Source organism: Notothenia rossii (genome assembly GCF_949606895.1).
Source record: "Notothenia rossii genome assembly, chromosome: 10".
NCBI classification, from domain to species: domain Eukaryota; kingdom Metazoa; phylum Chordata; class Actinopteri; order Perciformes; family Nototheniidae; genus Notothenia; species Notothenia rossii.
The window spans coordinates 14,929,582-14,944,637 of NC_136908.1; the positions used below are offsets into that span (position 1 = coordinate 14,929,582).

The window sequence follows — 15,056 nt, forward strand, 5'->3', positions numbered from 1 at the left end:
ATGGGATTTCATTCTGATAAGAAAAAAGTGTTATTATAAATATAATACAAATATATATACACATTATGTACAAAAAACTATTTTTTCTGTCTTTATCTGTGCAACGCTTCAAAGCAGTTTCTGTCAACGACACAGAGGGCAACATCACAGGCTCCTCCTCCATGTCAAAAAACAAGCTTATAGCTTGACTCACGTTCAGAGTTCTCTTCATCATAGTTGAATCTTCAAAACTCTAAATCTATCTAACTATATCTAAATTCTCAATGTGTGTCTGTCCCTTTACTTCAATCGCAGTCTCCCACCGTCTCTCTTCGTCTCCCGCCGCCTGTCTTCGTATATCTTCGGCTCTCTCCATTACCCGCCGTCTCTCTTCGGTTCCCGCCATCCCTCTTCGTCTCTTTTCGTCTCGCTTCGTATCCATCCGTTTACCTGATTACCTCGGTTATGGCTAGAAAGGATCCGTCTAGTGTAAATATGACGTCACGTTCTCGTTGTAACTCTCGTTGTAATCGGAGTGGATCGGAAACACATCTACAGCAGTAACATGATGCAACATACACATTAATGCAGGAGCAATATTAATAGAGAAACATCAGTCACTTAAAAGTAAAACACTGCAAGGGAACATTTTATTGCACCAGGAGCTATCTTGGGACTCTTACTGCGACAACGTTGACTTGCCTGTGAATAAAAAGTAAACCATAGTGTTGGTGATCTACAGTGTTGTCATTCTTCTTTGAACACCAACAAGACCGCTAACACCCTATTTCAACAATCACACTCCCTGTCATTGACATAATTAATAGATAGTTTAGCCAACTGATGTTAACGATCATAACTGAAAGGATGCCTGCCAAACGTAAACATTCAGCCAAACTCTCGCGAGAGTTTTACACAAGACGGATCCTTTCTAGCCATAACCGATTACCTCACCCCCTCCCTGGTAAATACATCCTGTTGTGCAGAATCTACAGTTTCCAGTATTTTTCGTTTCGTAAAATGATAAAATACGGCAAAGATATTAAAATGTGTGCTTCCATTATTCATACTTTTGAAATATATTTCCATTAGCTTTATATCATCATATCTCCGTGTTTATTGGGTCTTTTGCATGAAACAAAGACTGGCATATAGTTTCAAGCCAGTACTTTCGACAGAAATACACATATACATCCTGTTGAGCAGGATCTACAGTTTCCAGTATTTTCCGTTTCGTAAAATGATCAAATACGGCGAAGATATTCAAATATGTGCTTCCATTTTTCATACTTTTGAAATGTATTAACTTTATATCATCGTATCTCCATGTTTACTGGGTCTTTTTGCATGAAACAAAGACTGGGGTATAGTTTCAAGCCAGTACTTTCGACAGAAACACGTGGCAATGCTGTCCGGACTGTTGTTTTTATGCTGCACGGGCTTGAATAGGTCATGTGATCTGATCACGCCGGCGTGACGGTCGACTCCAAAGGGTTAAAACATTAACGATCTGAACAGGTGTTGTGCTTTTTCTCAACCATTTTACTTAACAGCCAAAGCCAAAAACAAACATCCAAAAACTCTACTATAAAGACACAGTAAGTTGGATTTGCATTCTGGTTTATAATCATAGTGTTAAAAGTTGGCCCCTCCTCCCTGGTTCAACTAGGTTGTGGGGCTCGGCAGTCGGTGAAAGCCAACTCAAGAACTTGGTCGCTATGATTCCTCTGCACATACAGACAGTGGGTCATAAATTATGATTGAGAGAGATGTCTTTGTTTTATTTTTATTTTGTATGTCTGCAAACAGTGATGACACACACAAAAAGGTTTGGACTTTAGCTTGCAACAACTTGACGTCAGCTTTCTCATGGGATCTTAATGTTGAGTCTGAAACACTGTCAGGGAAATTCCAAAACAACACGGCCGAAAATCCAACTCCCATGTGTTTTTCCACTTAGAGGGTGGAGAAGACCTTGGGATCAACCCCCACCTTGGGATCAAACCCTACCTATAAACATCTCATAGACTGTGGGAGGGATTTCTGTGAAGTACATATGTCCCCATTCACTTAAACATTGAGCACACATCAGGTTCACCTCAATCCTCTCCACAGGACCGATGCTGACCTGAGATCAGTCTCCAAGGGCAACCAAACAGCTGGGTAGAACTATGTCAGTTGAGGCCCCAAAGAACTGTCGGGGAGCCCGGTTGCCAAGCAACAAGCTTTCTTTCCCCTTTACCTCGCAATCCAGTTTTACTTAAGACCTAACTCTGATTTCATCAACACGTCTATGGATGTTTTGAAAGATGTGTGCCCTCTGGTCGCACAGACACATTCTGTTCTACTATCTCCCCATAACACAACAAGAGACATATCTGGGATTCCAGGAGAGGGTCTCTGTTTTGGATCCAAGATAGCAGTGTAGACCTCTGATCAGATCAACACTTTTCGAATTAGCAATTACTTGTTTTTGTACACTTCTTTCACACACTAGCAGTCATTTGGGCCTGGTTCTGCATCTGATGGACACAATTAGTAATTTCTCCATTGCATTTGTATCAGAGCAGAGTGTAACAGAGAAGGAAAAATGTTCACTTCTCTTTTCTCTTTTGCCCCCGCACAGAGAGGTCAGAGGTCACAGGCTGAGATAAAGATTTTTGGGATTGCTTTGCTTAAAACCTTTACCTCAACTCAATGGATCTCAAGATTGAGGATGAATATTCCTTAAATGTTATTCCTAGTAAAGCTCGCAAACTATTGGCTAGTAGAAGGGGTGTGTGTATGAGGACATAGAGCATTGCCTTTGAGGACAGCATAAATAATCAGTGTTTTTCAAGCCTTCGCAGCAGGAGTTCCTGTCAAAGCTAAGCTTAGACCTTGCAAGTGATTGTATAGCTCAGAGGAAGGATGGTGGAAATCTTTAAAGTGAGGCTATACAAACCAGAGCCAAAACAATGGCTTTTCCCAAGAGAGCACTGCAACTACAACTCTGCACTAATCATGTTAAAGCATGTTTACCTGCCTGCTTCCAGTCCATGTGCATTTCTGTTCAACAGCAGATAAATATCTCAGACAATAAAAAGTCAGTAAGTACGTTTTCTGTTCTGAAAGGCCACAAGTGTTGGTCTTATCCACTATTTCGAATGACCACAGTGTGACAGGACATGTGATCTTTAATCTGCACGGGTTTATGATGATTGGCTGAGTGAGGAATGGGGTGAAATCAGTGTGTGTGCATTCTCAAGCTTGAATATATGTGTGTCTGTATGAAACCAGATGGGCAGTAACATAATTTGTAGATTGAGCGTTTTTTCACCTCAAGCATTCTTTGTGTTCAACCCTCAGGAAGAACTCTGCGACTCAGTTCCATGCAGAGCGGTTTATTTTATTGACACAGCATGAAGAGCGTGAACGGAACTTCTGTGAGCGAAACAAACTCTAAAGACACTAAGGCTCAAATCTGTGTAACTGTGAGAGGTGGATGCATGTTCGGCCTATGCAGATTAGAAAACTAATTTGGCTGTGCATTAATGTGATTTCTTGATATGTCGATTTACAGGAATTATACATCTTATCATTATAATCAAAACATGAAACGCAAATGAGATTAACCTTACAATTGAAAATCATCTTGGGGTGTTTCAAAAACTTTGATGTTAAAAACTTAGTTACTGATTTTCCATGACCAACTAAAGACGTGGTTTCAGTCATTATTGTCTGAAGATTGTAATCCCACATAATGAACCATTCACCCCAATTGGCCAACAATACAGCAGACTACCTGATAGTAAACACAGAGCAAAGAATCTAAATGGACAGACTAGAGAAAAAGTAAGGCTTTGTTGTGGTTTATTATATACCATACATATCTACACACATACACACACACACTGACCTTCTGTTGTAGGTGGTAAGGCTAAATGGAGTTGGTATTTTAAAGGTCAGACTAAGTTGTTTGTCTGCCCTGGGTTCAATTGTTTATCAAGCAACTTAACTGCAGACAGAGGCAGAGAAGGTTTAGACACATGAGAAATTGAAAATCGGATATTATACCTCTGAACTGGGGGTGTCGCGATACACTGGTATTGGTGATAACTGTGATAATTAAATGTTTATATCATGTAATATTATAATAATATCATGTAAAGTTAACAATCCAGCGTATTATTTTGTGTACACTTGTCGGTTCTTTTGAGGATGTATTCCAGTTACAAATACGCCTTAACATGTTTGATAGGGTCAAACAAACCCAGGCAAAGTTGGTCTGTCAAAAGCCTCTATTTTAAATCCAAATTCAGCATCTTGCTTTAGCCACAGAGCGTTAAGAGAATGGTATAAGTTAAAACTAGGATAAAGCATGTCACTGCTGCTTGTTTACTAATTGAATCTTGTCATCCAATATGTGCAGACAGGACTTGGCTATGGAAACTTTTACTGAAAAAGACAATAGGCCATCAGGAAAGTTGGCCTGATGGACGCTTTGAGACGTGCTGTAGGCAACAGGCACTTCCCCACAATGCACCGGGGAGATAAACCAAACCTCAGATAGGGCCAAGCAAAACGGAAGCCATTAGTCACAGGCCGACCTTTTTACAAGTGGCTTGTCAACAGGCCTTTAGAAGAATAAACCCAACAGCAAACCTCTCTGAGCCTGTGAGATTTATTCAAATTTAAACTATCTAATGCCAACGAGCTTATGGATTGTCATGTGTTTGCCAGTGTATACAGCACTCCAATAAAAACTATGAAGCAGCCAAGGCTATAAGTATTTATGGGACAGGAGAGATTTTCTTGGTTAAACTGTATAACCATAAATCTGAGGTCTATGGGTTTACAGCTGTTTGAGTGGACGTCCGTGTGAAACTCGCAGAGTAACAACTCAGCTGACTTCCCTGCGATGCACAGCTGCACGTTACACAAACATGTACCCTCTGTGGATCCACTCCTTTGTTAGCTCTTTGTCTTGTCAGGCATTTTTGATTGAGAAAAAGCAGAAGGGAAAGTGGAGCATGTGACTATTAAAAGACAATATCCTGACACCAGTGTGTAGTGAAATAAGAGATGGTGCTGGGGAGATGGATTGCACTGGCTTTGGAAATAACTCATTTTTTGGTCAGCAGTAGGAAAAGGTTTTCAAAACAGCTTTGTTGCTCCAAATTCAGCAGAAAGAAAACGTCATTAAAGAAACTCTTAAACTACACTTACTCTGCCAATATACAACACAAATCAACGTTCAATATTAACCTCACATATCTTGCATTAGTATTATAAATAGCACTGTGGTAAAAGGGAAATATCATTCAATATTTTAACCAAAGATGTAATAGAAGATACATTAGCAAAATATAAGCAGGAAGTCGAAAAATGTAAGCGCTTGTGTTTTTGTGGCTTAAACGAACACAATATTTTGTCATCTTATGAAGTTGATATGTGTACCTATGTGAGCAGACATGGAGCAACATTGGCATCGATTTGAAGTAGTGTTTGTATCCTTTTAACAATTATAAGTCCTGTCCTCTCAGCAGTGTTTTTGTCTCATTGTCTATTGGGGGTTATATCTGGCTATTTAGCCATGAAAGGAAATATTAAATACTGGGGTCATAAAACCAAAACAATGAGCTGAAAGACTCTAAAACGAACTGTACAGCTGAGTGTAACTGCAGAGTGAATAGATTATTCTCAGTGGAATGGCAAAAAAATTGAGGCGCCTAACATTTTATAAATATATATCATTAAGGTGGAGGGAAAGAAGCACAGATTTCTAAGAAAGAGCAGGGTTGGTACTGTTTCATGAACAAACCTCTCACCTCTCACCTCTCACCTCTCACCACAGTGTGCCAGCAGGGGAAAGTTGAACATGTGCTTAGAAGTTGAAGCGGCAGGAAATAAAGAGAATTAGGTGAAGGATAAGGAGATGAGGAGGGGGATGAGGGGAATTTGCTGGAAGCAGGAGCCGGTGGGAGAGCCGTTGTACTCCCAGTCTCCCCTTGGGTGTTCCTGTCAGGGCTCCAGGGAAGCAGACATAATTCACTTAATTAGTTCTCAATGTTACTCATATGAGACAAAGTTACAAAATCTCAGAGAAATGATTCTCCTCTCTGGGCCAAAGGTAGCATGGACTTCCCTCTGCTGTCTCAGCAAATGAAGTCGCTTTTCCTCTCAGTACTTTGTTCCTCTCACATACAGACATACTTTTCAAGTACAAGCTTAAATTGCAGTAAAGCGACAACTGTGTAAACATTATAGACGCTTTGATCCCTCCATGAAATCAATGACTTAATGCGATGAATCCTATTTGAGACTGTAAAACTACTTGAAGCGATTATAAATCACAAATTCTTGACTATGGCATGTTGCTCTCAATAAAGTGTGTCCTACATCATTACCTAAACAGTCTGAGTAATGGAAAGATAAATCACATGACAGCTCCCCTCACTACTCCCTCAAAACAGGACACGAGTGGCCCCTCTCCTCACATTCTCCGGGTGACTGATGAATGCTTTGTTCATTTCTTTAACCTGCGACCCACTAGACTCATTCTGACTGGGCTAAACCACTGGGCTTTAACCTTTATGTGTGCACTGAGAGCTTAAACCAGTGCGAGGTTGTACAAGGCAACATGCCAGTACAAAACTCAAATCTGCAGAAACATAAATCTGGAGTTCCCACATGAACAAGACAGGAATATTTCCCACTCTGCTTTTTGACAAACTTATCGGAATGATGAATTTAAAATCCAAATACATGTGCTTTTTGTAGATAGTTAACATCCTTGTTGGCCAAGACCTGTGATATGAAGTTATCTTTGAGAGCTTAATGTAAACTGGCTAAATTCCACACTGTAAATAGTCAGCACTGATAGTAAGCCTGCTAAAAGCAAAAAAAACACTTAATTTAGGATTTCACAAGTGCTCGTTATAGGATGCAGGTCAAGACAGCTTAATCAAATGTGAGGATTAACAACAACCTTATTTCAGTTTAAATGTCTTTCTGTTAAGTTATCAGTGTTGACAGGCAGAGCTTTTGTGTTTTACAAAATCCCTGGAGATGTATTTGTTGTATGTCAAACACTTCCGTTAGCAATGGCACACTTGAATGAATGCCCTAGTGAAGTTCATGTCTAAGGCCAACAGACACCTGGGTTCATCTGCTGCAACTCTTATAAAAAGCAGAATGTTTTTCCATTCAAGGACACAACTATGTCAGAAAACAGCATAACTACTATAATTTGGAAAAGAGACAAACATTACAGCAAATGTAGTTCCTAAAGTGCTTTTCTTAGCAGTTATTAGGTGACCTTGTTCCATAGGAATGTTTCAAGCATCTTGTACAGACACAGCAACCTTTTTCACAAGAACTGTATAAACTGTGGGAACTGTGGGAACCGTGTCCCCCTCCCACTCAGCGTTGTGTACAGAGTTTGTAAGGGGCAATGGCAAAGATCAAATAAATTGAAAGCAGGGGCCTGTCTTTCACGCATACTGTAATCGTGCATCAGCACAGCAATTACACTGCAACCATGATAGAAAGAAACATTTTCCTTTTGACATCAAAGAAAGATTAGCCTGCAAATGTCCCATCACAAGCCAGTACAGATGAGAAAAAGGATGTTGTGTGACTCTATAGTAAACTTAAACTCAATAGAAAAGCATGTGCAGTGTGCCAACAGGATACAAATGGTTACACATGTTTCAATACAAGGCAGTTCAGAGCAATGCCACTGCTTACACTGTACTGACTGTCATTTTCACCTGTGTTGACTCTAAAGAGAGATTAGATAAGTTAACCTCAGCCAATAAGGCACACACTGTGACTTTATTTCATGGGGATTCTGCATGTACAATTTGGCATTTCGCCTACTTTATATTTATTGCAATCTTGTATACTTTCATAAGTAGTTTAAGAGTAACAACTGAGATGTAGTTTAGGAAATCAAATTCAACAAATGTTTTTTAACTGCTGTCATTTTTTGGGATTGGACAAAACTTTTTTTATCAAGCGGTTGGGAAATTGCATATTTATGAGTCAATCATGTTTCACACTTTTAACTTATTTGAGAAAGTTCCTACAGCCATCAGAAGTGATGGAGTAAATTAATTGTGGAAATACAGGAGAGTAAAATGTAATGAATCTCACAAATAATGACTGTTCCTTTAAAACTGTGCAGCAGAAGTTGAATCTACTCAGTTACTTTTTACATCTGGGTGAAACATTGCCACAAGTATCGACTCGACCAAACTCCCTTCAGCATTCTCCCAGCCTACACACTAACTCTCACAGACAAACACACACACACCTCCACAGCAGTAATCCCAACAGGTTGTTGGGTTCTATGGGGGTCAGCGTTTGCCGGACGCAGCTTTTATCTGGGCCTGATTACTTTTGGGCACAGTCATCGTATGGCCTCTGTCGACAGGGATCACGTTCATTGGGGTCGGATTGGTGTCCGCATCACTGGCTCCATTCACAGGGCCAGGCACAATCATTTAGGACTGGCAGACCTAACACCTAACCCACAGAGCCGGACCAGCCCCGTCAGCAAATACATTATCCCCACCCCTCGCCTTTTTAGTTATCAGAGAGGAGGGGTAGTAAAATGAGAGAAAGGGGGAGAAAAAAGAGATAAATAGAAGTAAGAGAGTGTAAGATGTGAATGAGCAGCACCTATTTTTTAGAATTTTAGATTCATGGGGAAGTGTGTGTGTGTGTGTGTGTGTGTGTGTGTGTGTGTGTGTGTGTGTGTGTGTGTGTGTGTGTGTGTGTGTGTGTGTGTGTGTGTGTGTGTGTGTGCGTGCTTCCATGTGTGTGTGTTTATCTGTCTGACTTTTACCGAGACTTATGGGTGGCAGACCAGTGGATGACCCCGATGGCCCCTGTGGCAGACTGCTGACCTGTCATTGTACTCAGGTGTTTGGGATCTCCAAATGTCTGACTGCAGACTGAAACTCAACCCTCCTACCCCTGGGTAATGCATTAGCATTAAACATGTATTTTGTGCCTGACTTAAGCATGGCAAGGGAAAAAATATATTTGGAAAATATTTTCAGAAGTTTACCATTGAATCAAATATATAACGTCTTTATGTATATTATAGAAAAAGTGGGGCTATTCGGATGGTTGTATTTGTTTTGTTATAATGTTGTATCAGCTGGCCTCTGCTGTTCTCTTGTGGTGCAACTTGGAAGTTTTGTTGTTTGAGTAGGGACTATGAGGAACAACATTTATATTTTGTCCTACAGCATTTTACAGTATATTTGACATGTTGGTCAAAGAGTTTTGAGACAGAGTGTAGAGTCATTCAGTGCAATATATAATGAAAACATTTGAAAATCAAAAACAGTTGAATTTCCCTTTAGTAGCCTACCTATACATATTTAACAAACACAACACTCTTACCATAATTGCTCTTATAGTGAGAGTTTATGGTTTTATAATCAACACCTTTTTCTATTTTCTTTTTGAATCACCTATGTAGAACCTACTAAACCTCTTCAGTCCTGGACAGCTTGTGTGTTTCTGTATATGAGGTAACTAAAACCTATTCAAAGGAATACGAAGCTTCAAATTATATCTAATAAGAAACATGCTGGTCTTGCCTAAATGGTTGGACATCATTATGAATATAAAAACAAAAGCTTGTATTACACTTGTTACCAAAATGAAGCAGTCGAAAAAAGTAATATGAACACTTTTTCAAAAAACAATGGTGTAATAAAAATGTGTTGATTACTGTTACTACGAGCTAAAAAGTAAAAGATGGGCCCAGTGAAATATACAGGAGGCCCCTTTAAATGGATTATACCATTTTTGACAGAGGGGGGTTGTTATTGCAAAATACCACACGATTCTCGTATATCGCTAATATCTGCTGCACAGACAAGGTAGACATTTTAATTTAAAAGGATTCGTTGTTATTTATTTTAACTGACTGAAATGTTAAACAAGGAAACCAATCTGCAGAGTAACAGGCATCGTTGAGCGGACCCGGAAATCCCTGTATTTACAAACACTCTTAGCTAGCGCTGCTGTATTTGTATCCAGCTGGGAGCTAACGCGAGGAGCTAAGGAGATACTACCTGACGGCGTAAAGACGCTTTTTTAGATATCTTCCTGTCAATAAGGCGAGGCTGTGAAGTGGGACAGGCATGCTTGAGACTACTACAGCGGGTGAAAACCGCCTTGACGGCCCTGAAAGTGACGCGAAGCAGCCTCCGAGCACTGCAACAACGGAATACTGCGCAAAGTTGCAGCAGTGGATGTGGCAGTATCACTGGGGTTATTCCAATTGGCAAAGCTGGGTGTCTCTGTCTGCCTTCCCCTTCCCTCCTCCGGGCTGTTTCCCTCCGCCGGGGACATACCCTCAGACACCGGGTACAACTGCTTCGACATCCGCCGGTGCGCAGCTAGGCTTTGACACGCTAAACCGTTACAGTTACCCCTATCCCCTCCATTTCCACGCATCCTACCCCCACCCAGCTGGTGCCCACACGGAGCAGACAGCCGCTGATGCCCGGACAGCCCAGCAGCAGAATGGGAGTCCTCCTCAGCCAGGTATGGATCATGTTTGTCCGGGAGATTTCTGTGGTAGTGAAAGGCCTACGTCAGCCAAAAAATTGTTTATACTCCAGTAGTGTGTGGGCTTTATTTTGTGCAAGCTAGGTCATGAGTCTGTGGGAAGCAGGCTTAAGTTAATTACTAAGTAAACAAGCTTAAAGTCTTTCCCAAGTCTTTCTCATTTAACCTATGACACATTCTCGAGATCTAGTCATCTTAATGCGTCTGTATATAAGATATGCTTATGTTTTTGTGTGTTCTTCATACAGGACGGGAGTACATCATCCCCTCTCCTCTCCAGAGGTTCCTGGCTGAGACTGTTGATTTCTTTATCCTGTTTTGTGTGAAGGCCACCATTGTTCTGTGGATCATGCATCTGAGTGGGATGAAGTGAGTGAAACTGTTATGCTCTGTTCAGGGTAAACAGACCTTTTCAACACCAAAGGTTGAACGAATAAACGACAACTAAACTCGGCTAACCAGGCTGTGTTGTAGCTGTGGTTCAGTTATGCAAAGTACACATTTTGCATCCATGCTTTGGTGCCAAGGTGTTTCAACATTCCACAGGTGATCCATCCTCACTCAGGCATACTTTCTCTTGTGTTTAAAGGGACATTACCAAGTTCATTACCCACTTCATTGTGGAGGAGATCGATGAGAACACGTCCATGGAGGACCTGCAGAAGATGATGGCTGTAGCTCTGGTCTACAGGCTGCTGGTGTGCTTCTATGAGGTGAGTCATATCATATGATCACATGGTGATATGGATGTAACATGCAAAAATATTTAAGCTTGATGAAAAATGCCAAGCAGGAAAGTTCATGTTAACATCTGAGAATGCATGGACATTTGAACTTGTTAGTAAAAGTTTAGTTTTGTTAGTTTAGATAGAAGATGTCGTATCACCATTATTGATACGTTGATTTATGCCCCAAATTAAATACACATACATCTTTTTGTAAATTTAGTAACATCTTTCAATTATACAGGGAGTGAATGTTAAAAAAATCTGTTGTTGGTCAATGTCTTTTTAATGCTTCAAGTTTCAAGGCTTTTATTGTCATGTGTGCATAGCTACAGTGTAGTTATGACAATGGAAATCTTAGGTCACGGGCTCCTCCAACAGTGCAACACAATAACACAGATACAATTGTGCAAGTAAATAAAATAAAATAGAATAGAAACAGAATATAATAGAAACAGTGCTGAATAGTCTATATAGAGTAATTGGAATATTGATATTTGACACACTACCAATTCTCATGTAGTATGAGCTCCCTCCCAGCTCAAACATGCTCTTGTTTAATGAGAAGAGTCTGCCCCAGCCTTTACAACACAACACTAGCTCCTACAGAGCACAGTGATGCAACGTTGTGCGCATAGTTGCCTGAGATGAAGTCATGTCTCACGTCCCTTGTTCGACTCTGCATCAGTGGCTTGTTTTCCCAGGTGGGAGCCCGCCTTGGGACATTAAGACACCTCAGCTCAGATTAATACCATCTGGCAGAGTTCGTTTGTGTCGACCTGAAAATATATTTCTAGCATTTTTCCTCTGCAGCATGATATCATTAATACCTTGAGCACTTTACTGCTGTACAGTTTATTGTATTAGCATGGTCAAGTGCCTTTGTGGTTTTTAACAATGTCTCACATAAAGATGCATCCTGTTTTTAAATGTATTAATGGTGTCCTTCTTTTCCAATCAGACCATCTGTATTTGGGGAGCTGGTGGTGCCACACCAGGGAAGTTCCTGCTGGGCCTGCGCGTGGTGACGTGTGACAACTCCACTTTGGTCCGACCCAACCGAGTCCTTGTAGTCCCGGCCTCTAATGTCTCCCTCTCTGCGTGAGTGGCCAAAGTTTTAATCCACTGTGGTGTCTAAAATCACAAACCAATGTCTCTGTAGAGCATCTCTGTGGGGATTCTGAATCTTTGTTTTGTTCCTTTCACAGCTCTGCAGTGCGGGCACTTAATAAGAACTTCTCCATCGCCTTCCTCTTTCCCATCTTCATCACCCTCCTCTTCTTCCAGCACAACAGGACTGTGTATGACATTGTGGCGGGGACCATTGTGGTCAAGCGCAGAGGCAGATAGCCTCTCCTCAGGCAGAAGACTCTCTCATACTGACGGGTGCAGAGTGTCTTCAGTTTAAACCAGTTAGAAATGAACTTACTTTGAAAAAAGCAATGCATTAGCCCCTTTCTTCACTGGATCAAACAAGGACTTAAACTGCACTTTGATATTGGATGCATGCAGGTTTCGACCTGGTTCTTGAATTCAAAAGAATCTTTTAAACCACGGAATCCGCAAATAAGATGTCAGAAACTCTTTAAAGTATTGTAATTTTTGATAAGTGCAAAACAAGTGAATACTGATATTTATGTTTGTGTTTGATTTAATTATTCATAATCTAAAAGAAGTGTATGAAATCAGAATAATTTAAAAACATACTTCAATGGATCAAACATTACTTGGTTATTGATCTTTTCGTCAAGGTGATAATGTTGAATTGAAATGTTTGGTTTGCTAAGGATTTCTTCTGTTACATTGTGATTATTCTTAAGCACTCCGACTGAAGAAAAGTAACGCCAGGCTTATTTGTATCCATTTTCTGTGCCTATGGATATTTTGATGAAGAAGTATTGTTTTGTTATTCAAAATAACGTTTTAGTCCCTCGTGTATGAGGTTCAAACACGAGAAAGTCTGTTTGTGTATTCCCTGCTCATATTTCTGTCTTCAGACTTGTAAATCTTGTGACTCAGGGCAACTGTTTAACATCAGATCGAATGCCACGGCACATGTCAGATTCCTAATTATGCATAATGTAAAACTCTTCTGTCATCAGAGATTATTAACCATTTATTCATCTGTCATAATGTTGGCTAAGCAGACCAGTTTAGAGTTGACTTAAACCTGCAGTATGGCGACTTATTTACAAACTGGCACATGATTAATGCAAAGTGTTAAGGCTGCGTCCATTTTTTTTCATGGTCTCAAATACCAATATCTTCACTTTTGAGAAACTCACTCAAATATATTGATAAAACTAAACATTTTGCAAATAATATCTTTAATTTACTAGTCACATTTTGATGAAACCTAAAACCAACAACCACATGCTGATCTAGCATTGACAGAATAACACTGTTTACCACTAAGGAGGGAGATGTTGAAGATTAAATAAAAATATTTGTAAGCTTCTTTAAGATTGTCATTGAAGGAATTGTGTCCCCTTGCATTAGTGAACATTTATTTGGTTGTATTTAATGGATGTACTGCATAAGGGGGAACATGTTTCAAAGCAGAAGTGATTGAGTGATAATAATGCAGTGTCTACTGAATCAGTTTAAAGCACAAAAGCAGGTATAAGGGATGGACGAAGTTGTAGAGGTCGTACTGTAAAAATAGGGCGGATTTAGGCAAAAAATGGCCAGGATTTTCAGAATACATTAAGAAATCTACTTTCTTTGTCTCATGCCTGAGAATGTGGGTGATAGAGCTACTGTGCTATATAATTACAGGATTAAAGGGATTAGTTTTTACTTAAAGACCTGTAAAGGACATTACACGCTCTGGTAAAACGGTAACGTGTTGTGCACTTTAATGTCAACATTTGACTTTCAACCTGGAGGCATCTTTAAACTGAACCAACCAGCTTACAATTAAAAACCCAACTCAACTCCACTATAGAGATGTCATTTTATCTGAAGTAGGAATATTATCTTGTATTTTTGTAATGGGGTCACCTTTTGAGTACGTTATTTTATGTTGAAAAGTGTATTCCATATCGAAGTTAAAAGCAGTTTTTAGGAATGACTGTTCTCCACAGTTGCCGTATCGCTTGTAGCCACATGAGGGCGACATTAGACAACACAGATCAGATTATGCGGCCCAGATAGTCTGTGGAAAGTGCCTGCAGTTAGTAGATGTTGCCATTATTTGAGATGATAAGATAACAGAAGATGTTTTTGCACATAATCTTAAGGGTAAAAAGCACAGCCTGTGTTTTATAACTGATACACTTTTATTATAATTGCGGGCACACCCACATGCTGACTTGCAATAATGAGTTTTCGCAGTACCTGCCTTCCTGTCTGTTTGTCACTCCACGGTTTCATCAGCCACTGCTAATGATGTCAACATATTGTTTTCACACATTGCTGACAGACTTCCGTTTGTAATCCTTAAAAAACTGAATATGCTTTTCTCTGCGACACCTCCAACCATTTTTTTGTTGCTGACATCTGCAAACCATAGACTGTATAAAAAGACATTTTCTTTGTACTCTGTCTATGCTGTAAAGTCATTACTGGAGAACCAATGTCAGTGTATGAGTTTATTTTAGGCTACAGGTCACGCAAGGTGGTTTACTTGGGTGAAAAATGATGCTATTTCTTGACAATGCCTACATAGTAGTGTAAAAACATTGCTTTATCAACTTCATGTTACACTGAGATTGTGGGGTTTATTCTGTTACAGCTTGTAGTAAAGCCAAGTCTACAAAATAATCAACTCAG

General features: G+C 40.0%; 1 protein-coding gene across 1 annotated transcript; it reads left to right on the forward strand.

Moving 5' to 3' along the window:
- Window positions 1-9,803: 9,803 nt before the first annotated feature.
- On the forward strand, window positions 9,804-13,739 carry fam8a1a (family with sequence similarity 8 member A1a). The gene is made up of 5 exons (XM_079655308.1): window positions 9,804-10,533; window positions 10,806-10,926; window positions 11,147-11,270; window positions 12,244-12,383; window positions 12,491-13,739. The coding sequence occupies exons 1-5, from the start codon at window positions 10,128-10,130 to the stop codon at window positions 12,630-12,632; spliced, it is 933 nt and encodes a 310-aa protein (XP_079511434.1). The 5' UTR covers window positions 9,804-10,127; the 3' UTR covers window positions 12,633-13,739.
- Window positions 13,740-15,056: the final 1,317 nt, after the last annotated feature.